The sequence below is a fragment of the Orbicella franksi genome, chromosome 8 (assembly GCF_964199315.1).
Source record: "Orbicella franksi chromosome 8, jaOrbFran1.1, whole genome shotgun sequence".
NCBI classification, from domain to species: Eukaryota; Metazoa; Cnidaria; class Anthozoa; order Scleractinia; family Merulinidae; genus Orbicella; species Orbicella franksi.
The window spans coordinates 4532126-4553762 of record NC_138152.1 but is presented as its reverse complement, the minus strand read 5'-3'; the positions used below and the strand labels follow the sequence as shown (position 1 = coordinate 4553762).

General features: G+C 37.9%; 3 protein-coding genes across 3 annotated transcripts; 2 read left to right on the top strand and 1 right to left on the bottom strand.

Annotated features, from left to right (window-relative positions):
* Positions 1–53: 53 nt before the first annotated feature.
* LOC145495812 (large ribosomal subunit protein eL19-like) lies at positions 54–3995 on the top strand. The gene is made up of 4 exons (XM_081475393.1): positions 54–154; positions 1570–1676; positions 2036–2390; positions 3825–3995. The coding sequence occupies exons 1-4, from the start codon at positions 150–152 to the stop codon at positions 3946–3948; spliced, it is 591 nt and encodes a 196-aa protein (XP_081331519.1). The 5' UTR covers positions 54–149; the 3' UTR covers positions 3949–3995.
* A 41-nt stretch (positions 3996–4036) lies between these two features.
* Positions 4037–8470, bottom strand: LOC145495813 (uncharacterized). The gene is made up of 3 exons (XM_081475394.1): positions 8202–8470; positions 6408–6579; positions 4037–6325 (listed from the first exon to the last, which is right to left on the bottom strand). Exons 1-3 carry the CDS (start codon positions 8446–8448, stop codon positions 6157–6159), a joined length of 588 nt encoding a protein of 195 aa, XP_081331520.1. The 5' UTR covers positions 8449–8470; the 3' UTR covers positions 4037–6156.
* Positions 8471–8540: 70 nt separating this feature from the next.
* On the top strand, positions 8541–19920 carry LOC145495810 (E3 ubiquitin-protein ligase RNF19A-like). The gene is made up of 5 exons (XM_081475392.1): positions 8541–9094; positions 9616–10438; positions 12853–13015; positions 14436–14820; positions 18016–19920. The coding sequence occupies exons 2-5, from the start codon at positions 9630–9632 to the stop codon at positions 18354–18356; spliced, it is 1698 nt and encodes a 565-aa protein (XP_081331518.1). The 5' UTR covers positions 8541–9094; positions 9616–9629; the 3' UTR covers positions 18357–19920.
* Positions 19921–21637: the final 1717 nt, after the last annotated feature.

Sequence of the window (21637 nt, the reverse complement as noted above, 5' to 3'; positions counted from 1 at the left end):
TCAATGGGGATATCTGCTGTACAAAATAAACGAATGTTCGCGTCTGTCGTTCTCTTCTCTGTGCAATGATCGTATCCCCGAATTGAAATCTTTCAGCCCCCCTATCAGTAATTGCACCACCACGTTCTTCCCTTTCACTCGCCGCCATTATGAGGTAGGGTAAGTTAAATAAGTCTGAACAAAAACCGCGCATAATACGGCCTTAAAATAACTGCAGGAATATAAAACAACTTTCAAACTGAAGTTAAATAATTTCTTTTGACCATAGACGGGATCAAAGAAACTCAAATGTTTTAAAAGCCCAGAAATTTGATTTCGAAGGCAATGCATGTGATAATAACAGGAGCTTAATTACGCACAACAGTTGTGTGCCGGGTCCGTTCAGTAACCAACTTCAACTCTACACCAGAAATTATCATCTCTATTGCTCGTACTTTAATCGTGCTTCAAAAGGAGAGAAAAATTGTATCTAGTGTTATATTTTTACTGAGGATAAAGATTGTTGACAGTTATTAGCTTACATCCATGTGAGCTTACATGCAGTTTTTATAACTTTTCTTTTGCCTAGTACGAGTACTTGAACACATATATTTTGCACTGTGTATGCAAGCTTTTTGTATCCTGTAACTGGCTATACAAAATCCCTTCCAAAAACCGAAACTGTAACTGTATCATTCAAAGTGCTTGTAAACGTCTGGTGATCTTGCAACCCTCTAAGATACCTTTCCAAGATACCCTTGTGAGCAGATTTGTCAACTGAAAGTGGAGTCATGTGAATGTTTCTAGCCCTGAGATTGTATCAGTTCTGTATTTTATCTGTCATAACAGTGAAGATAGCTCAGTCGTGGTTGTCTCAGTATTACTGCAATCTTTGATGAGAAATTATGGCAACTGTGCTCCCATGATTACCTTCTTCTCAATGTACAATTTGTGCACAAACCTCACAGCTATTTTATTCTGGGATCATATGAAACACCTAAGAGAGCAGTTTTTCAAGATCGTAAGAAAATCACTCTAAAGAGTATTAACCTAAGTGATCAGATGGGCCTCCTCTATATACTCAGTTCTTTTCTTGCAAAAACACAATTCTGTGCATATAATGTCATGCTGTTGACCTGGCTCAATCTGGGTGGCTTTCAGTTTTACTTTTAAGGTTGGTTTTCACTAGCCATAGTGGTAGTCGTAAGAGAAGAGCTCACGACGTAGTGAAATTCGGAGTTGGAGTTGGAGTCATAAGCTTGACGGAACCAGTTTGAAAAATCAGAACATTTCCATTTCTTCCAATTCCGTTTAAGACTCCATTGCTTATGATCCAGTGAAAAATAGATTGTTGGTGTGGGAAGCAGAAGCGGAAGAACCAACCCATCAAAATGTCTGGAATCAAGTGTTGTGATTGGTTTATTCTCTTCTGCTTCTGACTCTGACAACCTAGGTTTCACTAGATGGTAAGCAATGGGGCCATAAGCGGAATGGGTGTTCTGCTTTTTAGGTTGAATCTCTGACATTTTTTGTGTGTGGGACAAACTAAGTATGCATTATTAACTGGCATGTATTGATGTTTCCTTTTAGTACTTTGCGACTACAGAAGCGGCTGGCAGCCAGTGTCCTTAAATGCGGAAAAAAGAAGATTTGGCTAGATCCTAATGAGACCAATGAAATTGCCAATGCCAACTCACGTAAGTTACAGCTGCAAATTGTTGTTGGGCAAAATAATATTTGTTAGAACGAAGTCCTCTAGTTTCTTTTGTTGGCTCTGTTTCTTCTGGCAATTCGTACTTGTACCTAAAAGTTGTTAAATTGTTTTTTCTGTGTGTTTTATTTATGTTTATTTTGACCAATCAGCATCAAATTTCTTACGATATCAGTGCATTGTCATCCATGAATGTTTTCATCAACTTGGAGCTATTTAGTACCTGATTTTTAGCACTAACATTGAAAGCAGTTCAATTAGGGAGGAAAATGCGCATAGAAGTGTTAACAAGCTGATTTGGCCCTGGAATAACCATTCACCAATTTGTCTTATTTAAATTTCTAGGTCAGAATGTTCGTAAACTTGTCAAAGATGGTTTAATCATCAAGAAGCCTCAGATCATCCATAGCCGTGCTCGTGTTCGTAAGGCAGATGAAGCAAGAAAGAAGGGACGGCACAGCGGCTATGGTAAAAGGAAGGGTACTGCAAATGCTCGTATGCCTGAGAAAGTCATCTGGATGAGACGTATGCGAGTGCTCAGAAGGTTGCTTCGAAAATACAGAGAGGCAAAGAAGATCGACAACCACATGTACCATACCCTGTACATGAAGGCCAAGGGTAATGTGTTTAAGAACAAGAGAGTCTTGATGGAATACATACATAGGAAGAAGGCTGAGAAGCAACGTGCCAAACTTCTAAGGTTAGTTCTCTCCAGTCATATTGTGCTTTGTGCTGTACTCACCGGCACCTGTGCTTTCTATGATTTGCCATCATGATATCTAAAGTTCTTCAAGCTATATATTTTTCTCTATTGACACAGTGGAATCTAGAATCATGTTACCGGTATTAGTCACTAAGAAGTTTTGACAGTTCAGAAACTGGTCAGCTTTTTGGTTTGGGTAACCCACACAATTTAGAAGTAACTAGTCATTTCTAAAACTGGTTACCAAAAAAATGTAGAAATTGTAGTGTTAAATGTTGGTGCACCATCTCCCCAATATTTATTTTTGGACTGCCAAAGTAAGCTAGTCATTTCCAATACAATGTTGTATTTACCTAGCACATTTAGTTGATTGTAAGACACTATACTGCACACTATTAAGCCGGCCTGGCCTTGTTTTTATCAAGGATGGGTGACTAAGTGTGCACAAAGCAATAGAGGAGTTTTTCTGACTGATCAGTGATTTGCTTTATCTGTGACTGAATCTGGTCCTGGGCTCCTCTGACAAATACTGTATACAATGGATAGCAGAGCCGGTTTCAAATTTTGCTTTCACTTCCTTACTTTAGTTACTGTATATGCGTAGCAGCAGACAAGGTGCAATAATTAACACTTGATGACTGGTCCCAAGGGGAACAGTGAATTTTGTTTCCGGAATCTCAATGTTTCCCTCAACTTCATCTCGAGAAACATTGAGATTTGAGGGAAACAAAATTCTCTGTTTCCTAAGGGACCAATCATTAAGTGATTTGTTTTGTAGCAAAACAAATGGGTCAAAACAAATAATCACTTTATAATCACTTTATAATCACTTTATGGACAAATGATGAGCAACAGCGCTTAACATTTCGTGGGCAACAGTGAACTGTTTCCCGTTTGATGTCATAGTTTTCGCAATGTTGCCCGCTCATGGCATTAGGTGGGAAAAGTTTCATTGTTAGATGTCATGTGACCATGAACTAGCCAATGAATGGGTGCGCTGTAGTGGGAAAAATGCCAGCGATATAACAACTTAGTTTGTTTACTTGATCCCTTGTCATGTGTCTCCAGCTAAGTATTGCTCTGTAAACCAGATTTTTGAGACATCATCGAGACAAGCAAGGTTGCACTGAATGATTTTTCATGTTGCTCTGTGTGACTTGATTTTACTTATTTGTAGCTCTGCAGGGAGGCATATAGAATGCTTTAATATTTTGTATTTTTGTAGTTGTATCCATGAATGCAGTGTGGTTAAAAATAAGTGTAGTGCAAGAAAAGGGGAAAGGCAAAATATATTAAACTTATTATATTCCCTTTAATCAAATTTATACATTTATTTTAGGATTAAAAGAAAACTAGTATAAGAGAGGAAAGAGTAAACACATGGTAAATAATTAGCACTCACTAAGCAGTTTGTTTCATTGTTTATTTTAGTGACCAAGCCGAGGCTCGCCGACAGAAGAACAGAGCAGCCAAACAAAGGCGAGACGAACGTCTGGAACAGAAACGCAAGGAAATGATCCAGCAAATTGCAAAAGAAGAGGAGGCAGCAAAATAAATACAAATAAACGTTCAATTTGTTTGAATAAAACTTCTTTTGTAAGGGCAACATGTTGTCTTATATGTCTCAAGCTTGGTCTGTGTACAATTTTCTTATTACCAGGATTAAGCCATTCATTCACTTCCTGTGTCCAGTGTTTTCCCAGCCATGTGAAATTTTACTGATTTGAATAAGCGCCCTTCCAGTAAGTACTCTACATTGAGATTTGTTTTGTTTCTTTTTTGACAAGTGCCCCTATTAAAAAGTTCCTTCATCCAAAGTACTCATTTATAGAACTTTTATTGTTTAGTTAAGAAGGCAAACGTTCTTTCAGTACACTCCTACAACTTCCTGTTTACTATTTAGTGTAAACTTGACTGCATTTAGCTGGAAATAAGGGGTGCTTTCTTTTCAACCAAACATCACGGTTATTTGCAGGCATTTCCAGTGGCAAATTGCACGACACTTTACCAGAAAAAGCGACTTCTCAAAGGTATGCCCAAGTAAACATATTTTGAGAAATTTCCTTTCCATTTGCTTTTGCCTGGAATTTGCAGACTGAATTTATGCTTTGTTTTCCAACTTTTCTACATATTTCCATACTATTCGCACAGGTTTAGGTGTGCCCAAAGTTATTTATGACGATGTCTTAAGCCACAAAAATGTGGATACTAAATTAAATTCAGTAGATTTACATAACTGAAGCCAGTCTGTCGAGAGCCACCTATTTGGCCAAAAAAATATGTTCATTAACTCTGCTGTTTTCATTGTTTTTTCCTTTCGATGCCTTGGGATATGTAAGGTGTGATAATATACTGAGAAATAAAGCTTGGAGATTCAGTGGGGACCTGATAACACTGGCCTCTTTTCATGCAGATGTTTCCGATTTCCCTTCAGTTCATGGAGACAGGTGCAAAAGTTCTATAACTTTGTCTAGAGCTAAATTAACTATCCCTTGATAGTTAACAAAATTTCCAGAAAAAGCGTGCTTTTGTAGAGTTCACAATGACATCCATGTATTATAAATTGGCATATGAAACAGACATTTCAGCAGTTGGATACCAATAAAGGCTGGTTTTCACTCGCGTATAAGCATAAGCTGCAGACACAGTAGGCACCTTTTCTTTGGCAAATTTACTAACAAAAGAAGCTACTTGACAGCCCATTGTTGCATCTGTATTGCTTATGCTTACAAACAAAGCCCTTTTGTGCTGGCCAAGTTTAAGCCAGTTTAAGAGATGGTTTGTATGTCCACAATTAAAAATTGTTGTACAATGAAGCACTAAACATCTGATGAGATTGTGTGAAATATGGACAGACAGACAGACAACCTTTATTTAAGCACAAAATAAAAGCTCAGTAGCTTGTGGGTCATGCAAAAATACAGTAAAATTAAAAAAATTAAACTTCGTACAAAGAATTTTTGTCATATACGATGTAACTATCAACTTGCATTCGACACTAATAGTAATTTTAGTTATAAATTTCTGAATAAAGTGTGCCACACCCACCCAAGCTAGGGCGACAGCTTGCTAATTTTAAGATTTTTCATTTGATAAATTTATTGTTCTATAGAAACCTTTATTAAGCTATCTTTCAAATTCTGTCAATCAGGGTTATTACAGGTCATGGAAAACCTGGAAAGTCACAGAATTTATTATTTCAATTTCCAGGCCTGGAAAGTCATGGAATCTAAGTGAAGGTCATGGAAAGTCGTGGAAAAGCAATATGCATTTAGAAAATAAAAAGGCAAAAAGATAAAAAATTTGAAAAAAAAAAAAAACACAAGCTCAGAGACAGGCTTCCAAATTTCAGTAGAAAATAGACAAAAGCATGCATCTTAAGTATTTTTTATGCTGGAAAATATGTTAAATAAATGATTGTTTTGATGCTACTGTGAGAACAACTGCTTAACTTAAGTCATCGAAAACTCAAAAGGTCATGGAAAAGGTCATGGAAAGTCATGGAATTTTAAAAGCTTCAAAGAGTACAAACCCTGTCAATGTTTCATGCTCTTAATTGTGTCCCTTCAGACACTTGAGTTGAGCCAATATATATTACAATTTAATGTTTGTGTCTATGTTTTTAAGCTCCCAAACATAGCCTGTTCCAGGCTCTTGGTCAGTGGCGACAACCCTGTTTGGCCTTGCCTGCTTTTTCAATCATCCCCACTGACTGAAAGCCTGGAACACCTGCTACGAACATTGAAGTGGCATACAACAGTGGTCAGCATGCGTTTCCACATGGTACATATTTGATATTAAAGTTGTGCTTCTGTAACACATCTGCTCTGACAGTCAGTTTCTTCCACTCATCCGACCCATCACAGCAGTCGCATATCCCGTCATTAATGCGAGAAGACAGCAAATAATGTCCTCCACCGACACAGAAGAATCTGAGGACAATTACAGAAGCAAAGACATGTGTTATCAATATTGTGCAGGGAGCCAAGCAATAGCCAAGACTTCAAATCTTACCTAGTGTTTGGGCATGCACCAGTCCCTGGTTCATCACTACCATCGCTACAGTCACAGAAATCATCATTCACCGAAGCCCAGGTGACTCTCATTTCTCCATCTAAGCAAGCAAAGAGTCCCATTGGGTTGGGTCGATAATTTGCCATGTCAGATGGAGCGACACCTAACATACCTTGGAATAAAATTTTTTTCTTCATTAGGAGACAATTTATCCTCCCTTTTGATGAAGGGCTGCCACTTATACTTTCCTAGTAAAAAGTGAAACAGTATGCAAAAAATAAAAACACTGAAATTACTCATATTTTCTTTATGCATCAGTCAATTCCAGCAGTGCCCATCCCCTCAGGCAAATAGCTAGGCATTTGCTCACGTCTTAATCCTGAGGGTGGGGCATTTGAAATTTTATTTCTGCATGGGGGCTGGGCATTTGCCTACCCCTGAAACAACCCTAAAAAACTTGACACCCTTGTGGTTTTGGTCTCAAATGTGGCAGAGAATGCGAACATGTTTCTTTTAGTTTTATTTCATTTCCTGTTGAACACATAATTAGTAAGATCAAAATAATGAAGTTAACTCCATATAATTAATGCATGAATTCTAATGCTATCTGAGATGATCAGTTTCTTTGTACATTTCCCAACCGTGCATGTTAAAACAGAATGTGACCATCATAATTAGCAAAAATAATAAATCAAAAGGAAACTGTCGTATATTTGGTGTTGTCAAAAAATTCTTCATAAAATATTGTGACCACTGGAAGGAACAAACAAAACAATGTGAACTAATTAATATTGAACACCTTTTCACCACTATATACATCTGAACTTTTTAGCACAGTTTATTTCTGGAACCAGTGAGTGAGGCAATTGACATGGTTCTTGCTCTCACAATAATAATTATTGACCTACTTATTTTCACTTATTTGCCATTTTGTGGGGGGAAAAATGTTAATACCTGGTAATTATAATAATAAATAACAATAAATAGTATTTTTATAGCGCTTATCCAAGCGTAATCTAGGCACTTTAAAAAAATAGAATAATATTAAAAATAAAATAAAACAAGAATCAATAAAATTATTCCAAAAAGACTTCCTTAAATAAATGATTTTTAAAGTCAAGTTTTGAAAATTTGATGAATGTCTGATTTTCTGATAGATATTGGTAAGTCGCTCCAGAGTTGTGGCGAGGTGACAGCAAAAGCTCTTGGTCCATACTACTTCTGGACGAGCCGGTAGTTGGCCGGGAGGAAGGGTGACGGGGAGAGGGGGGGGGAGCTTAAGTACATCTGGAATTGATTGATACATTGATTAAAGCACTCATATTAACAAGCCCAAATAAACTTAATAATATTGCAATTAATTCAAGTGGCCAGTCAACCAGAAAATCAGGATCGAAGGGCAACGAGAGGAAAATAGTAGTCTTGCAGAAATCAGCAGACTATCAGTATCCTGGAATGTGATATGTTGGAAAGCTTCTAACCGGTAGCCACAACGCTTTTAGCCCAAGGATAAAATGTTGTTTCCAAATATCTCGCAAACATGTACAATCTTATCTTCTCTTTTCATTAAATTAAGCTTACACTTTTTTAACCGTCAGACAACTACTGTCTGTTATTTTTGCTGACGATCATCAGCGCTATAAACTGCAGCTTCTATAGGGATAGGAATAAACAACTTCATTAATTTTTAGATGGTAGATATAGAATTGAACGTAATAACATATTTACGGCATTAATACGTATAAATAGATGCGTCACCACACTATAATGAAACCACAATATTTTCATTATCACCTTTATTGACGCAGTGAGCTGACGTTTGTAAGCCGCCTTCCGATGTACATTTCGATTCGTTTCTTTCAGATTCCACGTTGCTCCTTTCATCAAGCTGTTTTGAGTCTTGAACAACAAGCCGATTGCTAGTTTCATGAGTATTTTGAACGAGGATCTTGTATGATTTCCAGTGTGTAAAGAAGAACAGAATTACCACAAAGCCAAAACTGACCAAGACGTAACACTTCCGTGTTCTAGGTAACGTCATTTAATTCAATATTAATTTAATTTTGCTCACCAAACTGCATGCAAAATATCCCGAAATGTTGTTCTTTTGTCTCCCAGGTCCTGGGAACCAGTAAGCTCTGGTGCACAGCGATACGTGACGTCTTTACGTGACGTCAACCTTCCCGCCTAGCTTGGTCACATGACCACGAAGCAAAACAATTGTTTTGGCAAAGATCTGGAGAGAAAAGGGACCGTTGATTTTGTCGACGTCCTGTTGAATCTTTTCATTTTCGGCAAGTTCGTTTGCTCAGTGGTATTCCGTCAAGATAACTAACGGTGGGACCCATACTAAGCTCGATACCACTTGAAAATTAAGCTTATGCGCGATTGCAATCGTCTGGAAACCACCAGACTGCACTGGCCCAGAGTTTTAAGGGTGAACAGAATTTTAAACATAGTTTGGCTGTTTAATTGCATTTGAAGTAACGACTGTCTTTTGCTGTAATCACTTCAAAGGAGCCTGTCTATCGCCACGACTTCTGTGTTAACCTAGTTCACTGAAAAAGAAACTGAATTCGTGCCAAAATTTTGCTGCGTGCACTTGAAGACTTGTTAGGCGTTGTAAAAGTGGAATGTTTGACGTTTAGTTTAAACTTGGAAGCAAGAGATCATATATCGACAGAAAGGTGAGTCGCTGTATTCGTTGTAAATTTTATTTATTGAGGTATGACACATTTGTTCTCTCTGTGTTAATCTTTCTGCGCGAGAAACAGACACACATCGGAGACAGTAACTCACGTTGTTTTGATTACTGCTGACGGTCGTCGTCGCTAACGGAAGTTTCAAGAGAATTTTGAACCGAAAAAAAGAAAATGCTATGGTTTTTCCCCTTAAGAAACAATGTTAACGTGTTGTTTGGATTTCTTAGGTAGAAATGGAAGGGTGAGTTTGAAAAAATCATCGAAGAGGTAGAAGCGAAGGATGAACCTTGAACGAAAAATTAGGGTTTAGCTTATATTATCGATTCTGTTGTAGGCTTCCAGAAGGTCAAAATTCTCGTCTGCAAGAATGGGCATATCCATCAAGTTTCGTTCTAAGCAATAACATACACGTAGATAAGTGCTGCTCGAGTGTTTTTTGAAGCAAATCGCAAGCGAACGTGACGAGAACTAAAATGATTGTTTCTTTTGTTGTGTAATCCTCGCAGGACTTTAATTCAAAATGGCAAAAGACAGAGGAACTGATGTGGAAAGGACTAAAGCAACTGCTTTGGAGGAAGCTCCCCCAAGACAGAATCGTAATGATGATCGACGCTTCTCGCTCAGAAGGATTTTCGGACGCTCCAAGACGTACAAGGGGGAAAATTCCTCGGACAAATTTACGCGAAAAAACAGTACAGATTCGTTAGCGATCTGCCCTGTTTGTTACGCTATGAGGTCGAAATCTCTGTTCCCAGAAATTTCCACTTGCGAACACAGATCTTGTTTTGAGTGCTTGAGGCAGTACATGACAATCGAAATTAATGAGTCAAGAGTGAACTTAACTTGCCCTGAGTGTTCAGAAAGATTTCATCCCAATGACATCAAGGTAATTCTCAATGATGATATCTTAATGGCAAAATATGATGAGTTCACTCTTCGTAGAACCTTAGTTGCAGACCCAGATTGCCGCTGGTGCCCAGCTCCAGATTGTGGGTTTGCCGTCATTGCATCAGGTTGTGCTAGTTGCCCCAAATTGCAATGTGAACGACCTGGTTGCAACACTGAATTCTGCTACCATTGTAAGCAAATCTGGCATCCTAACTTGACATGCGATGCTGCAAGACTTCGACGTGCTACTCACATTAAATCAATTTCTGGATCTGAAGGACGTAATTCAAACGGGTCTGATGACATGAAACCATGCCCGCGTTGTGGAGCTTTTATTATAAAGATGGACGATGGATCTTGTAATCACATGACTTGTGCAGTGTGTGGAGCAGAGTTTTGTTGGCTGTGCATGAAAGAGATTTCTGATCTCCATTACTTAAGGTACGTCATAAAGCTAGAGTGCCACTCTGAAACAAGCGAAATACTTGTTAAGGACACACTCAAAATGCGCTCTCGCATTTTGGTGTGTTAGACTACATGTTGAATTTGTGTTACAGCATGTTCATATGTGTACATATTTTAGATATCATTTGTTGTCACCAACAGTTGATGACTACAGTTACTGTTCTTTACTCTTCCTCAGGTAACCCTCTTACCTATTTATTCTGGCAGGTTTCCGTAATTTGCCGGGACTCATCAGTGTTCTTGTATATACATGAACATGTAACTTGGCGAAGAGGGGTACCGATGTACGGTTTACAAGTTTAGGGGGTGTTTTACTCATCAACACACCATTAAGACATAACCCAGGCAGCCCATAACCTGGACACCTCTTTACTACTGCAAGTGCACATACATACATACATACTTTATTGTTACCTCCCCAATGGGGCTTTTCAGGAACAATTACTTAAATTACTAAGTTACTAATAACTACACAATCAAAATTAATCAAATTTAAAAAACATTTACAACATTATCTAAACTTTGTAGTCGCGAAAAAAATACTAAAAATAAATGAAGTTTAGGGAGTATTTACAAAATTGTCTAAAAGCTTATTCTTTAAGATACGTTTAAAAACTTGAACTGAACAGCCTGATTTTAAAAAGGGGTCTAAATTGTTCCAAAGTCCAATAGTTCTGTAATAAAATGTTCTTTGCACTTTTACCAAGTGCAGACCTCCTCAGTCACTCACCTCACATGTGCCACTCAGTTCTAGTCAGAGTAAATCTTTGTTAAGCGTACCTACTTCACCCAAGAGTGTTAACAACAGTGGCCTCTTGGGAGACACTTAAGGTAGACCCTTCTCCAAGGTGACTGGTTGCCACTTGTTGTGAGTATGACTATTGTCTACTTATAATGGGATCACTTGGTATTCATGTTGGAAAGTCTGGCTCATTGTCAAAAATGTTGTCTCCCACATTAAAGAATTTGAAGTTGTGCCAGTATTCCTCAATTCAGCACAGTAATTCCATGGACTAAAGTATTCAGTGTTTCTACTTGTAGATTGAGGTACAATATTATCATGTTTGATTAGAACATTTTATTTCTCATGTCCAGTGGTTGCTTTATACCATTTACATGTAATTATTTTAGTAAGTTTGAATGATTCATTATTGGTTTCAGCATCACACTGTTAGTATTGTAAACCGAAAAGTGTATACATCGAAACTTTTTCAAACTACCAGATATGACAGCTAGTGCAATATACTGGTGTAAACACGGCTTAAGTTTCAGCATAACAACTATTTTATTAACAGGTAATGTGTATTTTCTGTGAATATACAAACAGCACACTGGTAAAAATCACAAAAAAATTATTGTGAGGGAGCAAGTGAACAAATTACCCAGAACTGATCCGTACTGACTGGTTTTCTATTCCTCTGGTATCAGTATCATTTCTATCCATGAAACAAAGCAAGTGACAACAGATTAAGACGAAATTCGATAGAAAATCGAGCAATTTCAGGTTTTAGTGGACAAAAATCTGGTACTAGAATAATTTTAAGTATTTTACAGTCATTTTTACATTTTCTTAAAGCTAAATACATAAATAATTGCCTGAAATAACACCAAAAACAATTTCCCATGGGAACAAGGGAAAATAAATTTCAAAGTTCAGAGAACTTTTGCAGACACAGGCAAAATTTCATCATAAGTTTCATTTCAGCAGTACTTTCAAGTGTTGCATATGAAGTTCAACATTCATTTTTGACATTTGGTGTTGCTAGAAATGATTTTTTTGAGAAGATATTTAAAACAGTCATACAGAAGTTTGCAAATGATGTAAATAATCTTGGCACTAGGTTTTCGTCCACTTGTTACTCGAACTTCTGGTGGATTCCATCTTAAAGCTTTGAGTTGGCTTTGACAAAGAGCCATGTGACATTCCTGAGATTGAATTCAAACCTGTGTGACAATCTGTTTTGTCATAAATGCTAAAGTCCCGAAGAACTAAATGCAACCCTAACATTAGGAAAATCAAGAGTTTACAATGGTTTAACAACTATCATTTAATGCGAAATTTCCAAGAATAAGCAAACAGTTATAAACATCACAAGAATTAATAGTCAATAAGAGTCGACCAGGCAGTATCGAGTCAGATAGAATTGCATTCTTAACAAAAAAAAAAAAAAAAAAGAAGTGAAGATTTGCTTCTGTTTACTTTATCTAGTGTGACATTTGCATTTTACACTTGTTCGGTTAGCAATGATTTCTCCGTGCTGTAGAACTTGTAAGTGACACAAGGCAGGACAAAGGGCCTTACGATTTAAATTTTTGGTCAGTTCCTGGAAATTTAGCTGCTTATGTAACTGTAGAGTGACTGATTTGTATTTTGTATGTTATTGTTGTAGCCCTTCTGGCTGTACATTTTGGGGTAAAAAGCCCTGGAGTCGCAAGAAAAAAATCCTTTGGCAGATGGGAACTCTAATAGGTGCACCCCTTGGAATTGCTCTTGCTGCAGGGGTGGTGCTTCCCGCTATGGTGATTGGCATTCCTGTTTATGTTGGAAGACAGGTGAGGTTCTATTACAGACTGCAGGGCAGGAAAAAAAGTTTGAAATCCAGTTGGTCAATGGGCCAGTACATTTCAGTTTTCATATTCCCCAGCTAAAATATTACTTGCCCAAATAAGCGTGAAATGTTCATGCCTTTTCAACTAACAAGACTACTGAGGCTAATTTCATTTGCCCGCTGGCCCACCATACTTCCATTTTCACTTGCCCAAGAGTTAAATTTACTTGCCCTGAGGAATCAGACCTGGGTATTTCCTGCCCTGGACTGTTCTGACTGACTTACCAGAGGAAAAGCTGAAAGTAAATTCCTAACTAAAACGCCATGGCTTTTTGTTGATATTTCACTCACTAAAGATCCTTTGTTTTCATCTTAAGCTGCTAAGGCCCGGTCCAAATGCCGCTCTGCTCATGTGCCGAACCAAACTTGATTAAGTTTGACTTTAGAGCGACTTTGGAGCCCCAGCTGGTTCAGACAGCGTACTTGCGTCAAATTTAATTTCAGAATCTGTTGGTAACAATTTTCGAGGAGAAAATATTCGTTCTAAATTCAAGAACTCTGTCCAAATAGAAAAGCTGTGACTAACATTTCGATGTTGTAGCAATATTTAGGGAAGCAAATTCAAACTCAAGGTTCAGTGTTTGTATTTAGACAGGTTTTCTCCCAGTTAATTCAACTTGTTAAAGGAAAATCTGATAGTCTGGGCTATTATCACAAAGAAAAAGCAAAAACTGAATTTGCACAAAAGAAACTTGCTTATACAGTCCTGTTTCTCATAAATCGAAGGCATACGTAATTTTGTTGTGTTTAGTTTTAGCAACCACTTCGAGCTTCATGCATGACTGGTCACACCACTCAATTTTGAGCCAATCACGAGTCCCGTTATATGAAAAATACATTACAGTAATTTATGCATTAGATTCGACACACGAGGAGAATGCCGTATGAATCAGCTGCCACTCTAACATCTCATAGTGCAACAGACCCTGCCGAATTTAATGTCGTTTGCCGCACCGAACCTAACCTGCCAAACCAAACTGATTCAAACATGGCTCTTCTGTCATACTTAACTCATCAGTTAGGTTCGGCGCATGAATGGAGCGGTGTTTGGAATGGGCCTAATTTGTAGTAGGGCTTATCTATTGTGTATCATTTACAATGTTTGGGATGACATTAAGATTTCCATAACAGAATTTAAAATTATTTTGAGTAAACAAGTTAAGAAAAGTTGATCACTCAGACATTTAATTTGTTTTTTGTTATATTTGTTTTCCTCCTATTTTCTGATGTTCAGGTGTTTTGAGTTTCCTTTGTTGACATGCATGAAACATTACATTTCACATTGATTGTGATAGCTTGAAATTTTTTTTTTAACTTTGTAAGATCTAACAAGTGACAATAAGCGTGATATAATTTTCATTCAGGTCCATGACAAGTACGATAAACCATATCAATCAAGGCGGAAACGTAACTTTGCAATTACTGGAGCAGTAACACTGTCCATCCTCGCATCACCCATCCTGGCAGCACTAACGGTTGGTGTTGGTGTGCCCATTGCTCTTGGTTATATTTATGGTGTAGTGCCAGTTTCCCTTTGCCGCAGTGGAGGCTGCGCCACAGTAACAAACATTCGAAATGGTAAAGGGGTGAATCTTGAGTTTGATGAGGAGGGAGAACCCGCTACAGCAGGAGGTACAGGAACATTTGGTACTTCACAGTCCAGCAGTAGGAGCAGCATGCGCGGCGCCGACAAAGGATCCACAACGGGGGTAGTGACAGTTGTGGCTACCGTCAACAATAGGGCAGCAGGTAATTCCATGTGTTTGTTGAGCTTTATTAGTTCAAACCTCTTGCAATGTGCTTAATTCAGTTGGACTAACTGTGCTGTTTTTACAACTCATCAGAAGCAAATTTGAACCAAAACCAGCCATGAATTAGGCTCGATTTCCGCCGCTTTCTCGAGTCCGGTCTACGTTCCTCCCCGAGAAGAGACGGCTGGACGTGTGAGCGGCAAAGCATGTCTGTGATGTAACTTCATAATGTTTTCTTGCGGCACTTCAGGTGGCCGGAAATGTCATCTGATGACAATCATAGGCAGGCCCACATGACGCCTACGGCTCATAAAATTTGTAGCGTTTTCGCCACTTCTTTTGACTTTGGCCCTCCAACCTATTTTGTTTCACATTATTGCTGCGGAAGGGCATTACATGCTGCGTTCTATAGAAGAGTAGTTGTTTTTTTTTTTTTTTAAAGTATTGCAGAGCTGTTTGGTTATGCTGTAGCAACTGTCATGTTAAAGGTCACACATATTGGTGTGCATGGTGTTGACACCAGGTTTATGTTTTGCTAGTTCGGTTTACTTTGGCTCATTTAAAAATTTAATTTTGTCTGGCGTCTTCGCCAGAGACTGGTGTTTCTTCTCTTCAAGAAGACTAAGGTACGCATCAATTTGACTGAGTTTTTTGTTTCTTGAAATCGATGTTTGCGTTTATCCCTCCCTTTGTTTACTTTGTTCGTTATCTCATATTCTGGCACCACATGATTCAAATATAGATGCTAACGTATAAGTCTGTTGACTATTTTGCATGTTGTATATGCCACTATGGTTTAGATCAGGCAAGATTCATCAGTTGACGGTATTTGGTTAAATATCCCACTAATGCAATCGCACTTCATATCGCACAACTCCTTTGCTACTGCGAGAAAGCTAATTTATGCAGCCTGCTCGATTCAGGCAGGCAGATTTCTTATTGGTTGAAATTAACAATGCCAAGTCCACGAGTCCAGCCGTGAGTTCGGGGGAGGAGCACGGGCTCTTTTCCCGAACAGCGGCTGGTAATCGAGCCCAGCCATGAATTGGAACAAGGAAAATAAAGAATGACTTGCAAACGTTTACAACTATATTAAATACCTTTACCTCTGGCCGGGAACATTGTGTTGTGTTCTTGGGCAAGACACTTTACTCTCACAGTGCCTCTCTCCACCCAGGTGTATAAATGGGTACCGGCGAACTTAATGCTGGGGGTAACCCTGCGATGGACTAGCATCCCATCCAGGGGGGAGTAGAAATACTCCTAGTCGCTTCATGCTACAGAAACCGGGATAAGCTCCGGCCTGGTGGGCCACTTGGCTCGTATGCAGACTTTACCTTTTACCCAACAAAACTTGATGTAGTATTTTGAAACTCATAAATATTTCATTAACTTTAAGCAAACGAAATCATGACTGTGATGGTGTTTGGTTATTTTATCTTGTAGTCAAACTCAGAAAACTGTGAACGCTAAGTAAATATGTCTGGAATGTTTATTGTGTTATAACCAATCATGAGCTAGAACTGCAACCACAGAAATCACAGAAAACTGATGTATTCCATCCATCACAGAACTATAACTTTAGTTTTTAGTTTTTGCTTTGTCCTAAGAAACACCCTCCGTCTTTATATGTTACTTCAACTCTAAATAATTGCTATCCTTTTGTATCAAGAACCGCATCCAATACTTAGGTTGAGGGATTTTAGAAAGCAAGAATCCTTCCAACACATACAGTTACTCAGGCGAAGCGACGGTCAATTTGACATGGCTATAAATAGGGATGACTGAAAAATTAAAATTTCGGTGGTTGCGCTAACTTTGGTATCATCTTTGGTCAAACTAGTGACTTTGCAGCAAATATTAATATATTACAATCCCTGATCGATCAATGATCACATATAAAGATCCTGGAAAGATTGACGATGATAAATTCAAATGTTTGCTAATTTTGGAATTAGTTGTGGCTAACAGTAAACACCTCAATTTTCCAATGTGACTTCCCAAATAAATTTGCACTTGATTAACATACTACAAACATATAATGGAAGACTTCAAGTTTCATCAATATTACTCCTCGCTTTTCGGGGTTATCAAAATAACAAAACAAAATAATGAAAGCACTGATTTGGATTGTTTGCACTTGAGTGATGCGACAGCTGTCAGTCATGTCAGCCTAGCACATTGCATTGGTTTGTGAAAGTATTTTTTTTTCATGTTAAAAATATCCCAAACCCTCTTTGCTAGTGTTTAAATAATCTGTAACAGCAATTGTCTAATTTTGTACAACTGAAATAGAGGATTTATTTTGAGACCTTTTGAAACAAAGCAAATTTGTTCCATGACCAATGGAAACTCATCTGTTTTCTGTGGTTTCTGTGGTTGCAGATCTTGTTCGTGATTGGTTATAACACAAAAAACATTTCAGACATGTTTTAGGTGTTCACAGTTTTCTGAGTTTAACTGTAACTACATAATACAGTATAGCATAGATTTTTATGATTTTATTTTTCCACCTCTCCTTAATTTTAGTAACATGTATGTTAAACACTCGAAACCATGTTTGGCCACATTTCTAGACACCTCAGAGTTTGTCAAAAACACTCCACTACGAGTAATATTTTCAACTCTCTTCTCTGTGTTTAGAAATGTGGTCAAACACAGTCTTTCATGCTATATACTGCATATTTATTTATTCATTTGTTTATTTATTTATTTATTTAGCCATTTGTCTGATCCTCGCAAAGGGTTACGGGGGTGTAGCCAGCATTTTTCAAAGGGGGGGTCACATTGTGTCAAACTTGGGGTACTCACCAGATTGTCATGTCATTTTGGCCACCTGTTGTAGGCTGTTTGCTTGCAAAAGGCTTACAAAAGGGGGGTCACAGGGACCCAGGACACCCCCCCCCCTCAAGCTACGCTTGTGGGTTTATCTAGTTTGTGCAGTCTAAATACATGTCTGAGATGTTCTCTATAAGATCATCTACAAGGCTGTAGCTAGTGACAGGCAAACCAAGGCACTTGCCTCGGTCATTTTTCTGTTGTTGTTGTTGTTTATAGTTGTCCTGAACACCCCAAACACCTTGGTATAGAATTTAACCATGGACATTGCCTTGTCACAATTTTTCATGGACGTTGCCTTAGTCGGCCCTGCATCTGGTCATTTTTCTTACATTTTATATCATTTTTTCGGTAGATACTGAAAGCGGCAAACAGCCCAGCATCAGTATGAGTCAAGACTGCTCCAGTTTAGACAGTAGCACTATTGGTCCAAGAGGTGTAGGAGATGGAGACAGCCATGCGTCGCTCATCCCTGGACCAAGAAGCTGTACGGTCAGTATTGCAAGCAGCTTTGATAATTTCAACATCAATGCTTGTGACGGCATAGCGGCATCTTCGTCGATTGCTGAAGCCATGGTCATGGAAGGTGACTTTATAGATCGGACCTCTGTTACGACTATCTCTCACCAGGAAAGTACTGTAGATAAGGACAGTTTATCAGTGTTGGAAAGTGTTGGCAGTAATGAAGACGATTAATCACATCTTCCCAACAAGTAGTAAGCCCAGCATGTGGTATCAAATATTTATTTTAATTTGTAGCTTAATCCAGAAGGTTACCACTGAGAAAAAAAGGGAAGATTAATCAGTAATACAAGATATTCAATATTTTTCTTAATTTCAAACATTGTATGTACAATAATGCCTTATCGTTTGTTATGGAAATTTGTGTGCCTTTTTGTTTTGTACACATGTAATATATTAACCCTTAAAAAGACAATGCCAGTAACATGAGCTGGCAGTGAATTTCATTTAACAGTCCAGCTACGTGTAAGAAGGAATTTATAAAATGCAAGAGGGAACTTCATCACAACATCCAACACTCAAAAGAGGAAACAAAAACGACCCTTAGTTACATTATAGGTATTGGATATTGCGGTGAAACACTCTGTCAAGTGGCTAATTGCCTGTAACACAAGTGATAGACTAGAGTAGAAAGAGAGCATAGATGGGTCAGAATAAAATCTGCCAGATCACCAAACGTTTTGTCATGACTGTCTTCATTTTAACTTGATGAATTATTAATGAGTTTGAGGGTAGCTTGTCTTAACTCTGTAATATACATATAAAAAAAGTTCACTTTTATTTTTGTGTTAATAGTTAGACAGCTCTTTTGCTATCAGTTATTGTACATTTTCAAGTGTTTTTTCAATATTGTATATATCAAACCTAAAAATCGTTAATTCTGCTCAAAAGCAGATTCACAGACCTAAAACTTCAGGGTCATTTTTTGTTTCAACTATTTTAATAGTTTGTTACTGAGTGACAAACATTTGCTCAATGCAATTGTTTGGAATCTGTTTACAAGTTGTTTCCTTTTGCAAATAGATAGTTAAGAAATGTTGGTACAAAATAAAGCATTATGCAGTCCTATTACTAGCAAGTGTCAAGCTAGGTGCTTTGCTCTGGTCATAGTTTGCTGAAATAATTCTTTTTTGGGAAGGCGGCGGGGGCTCGAAGTAGTCATGAAGAGGAAACAAATAGATCTGAAATTTTAATTAAAATTTTGTCAATCTTGCTTAAAATTTTGAACCTTCCGTCTGTCAAGAGTATATCTCAGTCTGATCAATATTGTGCAATTTCCATATTCTTATTGTGAACAATTTATTTGCTTAATTTTATCCCAACTATTATCTGTACGAATCATTTTGAAAAATGCCCAAAAGTTCTTAATATATATTAAGTCAAAAATAACACGAATTCCTTTGTTTTGGGGTGGGTGCTGGTTTTTCTGATGCTGAGTTTTTGCTTGTGTCTTCATTGAATATCACAGATAACAATTATATTAATGTGATTGATTATTCAAGTTTCAAGGCATGAATAGAAGTTAAAAGTTTATGACATTGTCCAACAAATGGTACTATGCTGGTGTAGTTGTGTTTTTCTGTGACTATTTGTACATATTGAATCTCAGTCTTGTAATAAAATATAGCATTTGCGGTGAAGTAAGCATTTCACCTTGTAAATACAGGTGCTATTAGTATCTATTTGTCTTGACATTACTCAAATAAATGTTTGTCAAATAAAGCTAATTTTTCATCTATTTGATGCGGTGGACCTTTATAATAATTATTGTTTTAAAATCTTTTCCATAAGAAATTTGTTTTTCCAGCCGAGGATGAATCTTCTTATTTTTCTGCCAATTTTACGCCTATGCGGTTACTTGTGTTGTGCCTATTTGCGTTATGACTATTCACAGGATCAGTTTGTTGCCATTCAGCGTTGGCAGCGTTGAATTGATGTATTTATGATTGCGATACTGAGTATTGAATTTTGTCATAAATATACCTCCATTTGGCATATCGAACATAACACTCCACTGAATACAATTCCTTTACATTCACCTGCCTCTGTTTGACTTGTAGAAAACAACAAAACCATGGTCCTGGTTCAAGGGGTAAATAAAAGCGATTAGACTTTAACTCGGTAGCCGGGCTGGCTTGGTTTCCGGGACGAATTTTGCATTGTTGTCTGTTCATGTGGGAAATTCTAACCCGGCCTACCGGGATGAAATCCAAGAAACACAACCAAAATGGTGGAACGTAAACTTGTATCGTTCGCGGCTGTCGTAACTTTGTGAACTCTTGTAACTTTACTAATAAAGCTAATTCGTATACTCCTAAAATCTGAATACATACATGACAAAAATTATGCCATTTTGGCCGCTATGTTGCGAAAGCGGAGCTATTTTGTCTAAAAAGTTTCGTCCCGGTTACCCGGGCTGGAGTGTTCATATGGGAAAATTTTCATCCCGGTTACCGAGATATCGATCGCAAAAACCGAGATCTCGGTAACCGGGCCAGCCCTGCTTCTCATATGAACCCATCGACGTTCTTACGAAGGAAAGAGTGGCGAGGCGAGATAAGCTTTCTTCAACACGTTGAATGAAATTTAGGGAACTGACTAGGATTTTCTGCAGCTATAAATTAATTAATGTTCTTTTAATGGCAGAACAACAGCAGGCGCGAGGAGAGTTTTACTTCTTTCACCGTAAGAGAGAAAGTGTAGATGGTCGTGCTTTGAAAGCTACGAACGGCGATGAAACGAATAAAACTTTAGTAACTCAGTATCTATGATCAACTTTACTTTTCATGATTCATTCTTCAGTTTCACCGTAGAATACATGTTCATCATGACCTCAAAACTTTCACGATGTGAATGTTATATTGAATTGTTAAAATGCTAAAATATAAAAGCTAGGGAAACTAAAGGCGAAGTTGACAACTAGTTGGTCAAGAATTAACACAAGAGAAGAACGGGAAGCAATAACTCGCCTGAAGAAAGTACATCGACGAACATGTCCTCACCCTTGCCTTCCCTGCAATGTAACGGCGACCGACTTTAACATAGGCACGCAAGGCGTGCAAGAGTTATTTTTTTGTCTGAAGTGTCGGAGATAGAAGCATTCATGGTACAGTAATGATTTGGTTAATTTGACATTTTTTCCTTGGTTGCGATGTTACATCGGTCATGGTAAGATAGCTAAATAGTAAGCCATAAAATGTTTGACTGAACAAACTACAGTAATCTGACATGTCTCCAGATTAATGTAGATACCATCTTATTTTCTAACAGGCAATTTGATTCGTTCTTTGATACAACCCGGTGTGACACGCGCACATACGTAACTCCCTCACTCACCGATCACATAACCCTTCCCACCCCCAAGAGGTAATTTTGCTCAAAAATACTCAAGTTAATTGAGGGACTTTTTCGCATTTTACACGAGACGTAAGTTTACCTTTTCAAACAACACAACA

Coding starts and splice junctions, on each gene's coding strand:
- LOC145495812 (XM_081475393.1), top strand. Junction 1,677..2,035: donor AATTGCCAATGCCAACTCAC/GTAAGTTACAGC, acceptor TTAAATTTCTAG/GTCAGAATGTTCGTAAACTT. Junction 2,391..3,824: donor CAACGTGCCAAACTTCTAAG/GTTAGTTCTCTC, acceptor TGTTTATTTTAG/TGACCAAGCCGAGGCTCGCC.
- LOC145495813 (XM_081475394.1), bottom strand. CDS start 8,448: ATGACGTTACCTAGAACACGGAAGTGTTACGTCTTGGTCAGTTTTGGC. Junction 6,580..8,201: donor AGCTCACTGCGTCAATAAAG/GTGATAATGAAA, acceptor TTTTATTCCAAG/GTATGTTAGGTGTCGCTCCA. Junction 6,326..6,407: donor GGTGCATGCCCAAACACTAG/GTAAGATTTGAA, acceptor AATTGTCCTCAG/ATTCTTCTGTGTCGGTGGAG.
- LOC145495810 (XM_081475392.1), top strand. CDS start 9,630: ATGGCAAAAGACAGAGGAACTGATGTGGAAAGGACTAAAGCAACTGCT. Junction 10,439..12,852: donor TCTGATCTCCATTACTTAAG/GTACGTCATAAA, acceptor TTATTGTTGTAG/CCCTTCTGGCTGTACATTTT. Junction 13,016..14,435: donor CTGTTTATGTTGGAAGACAG/GTGAGGTTCTAT, acceptor ATTTTCATTCAG/GTCCATGACAAGTACGATAA.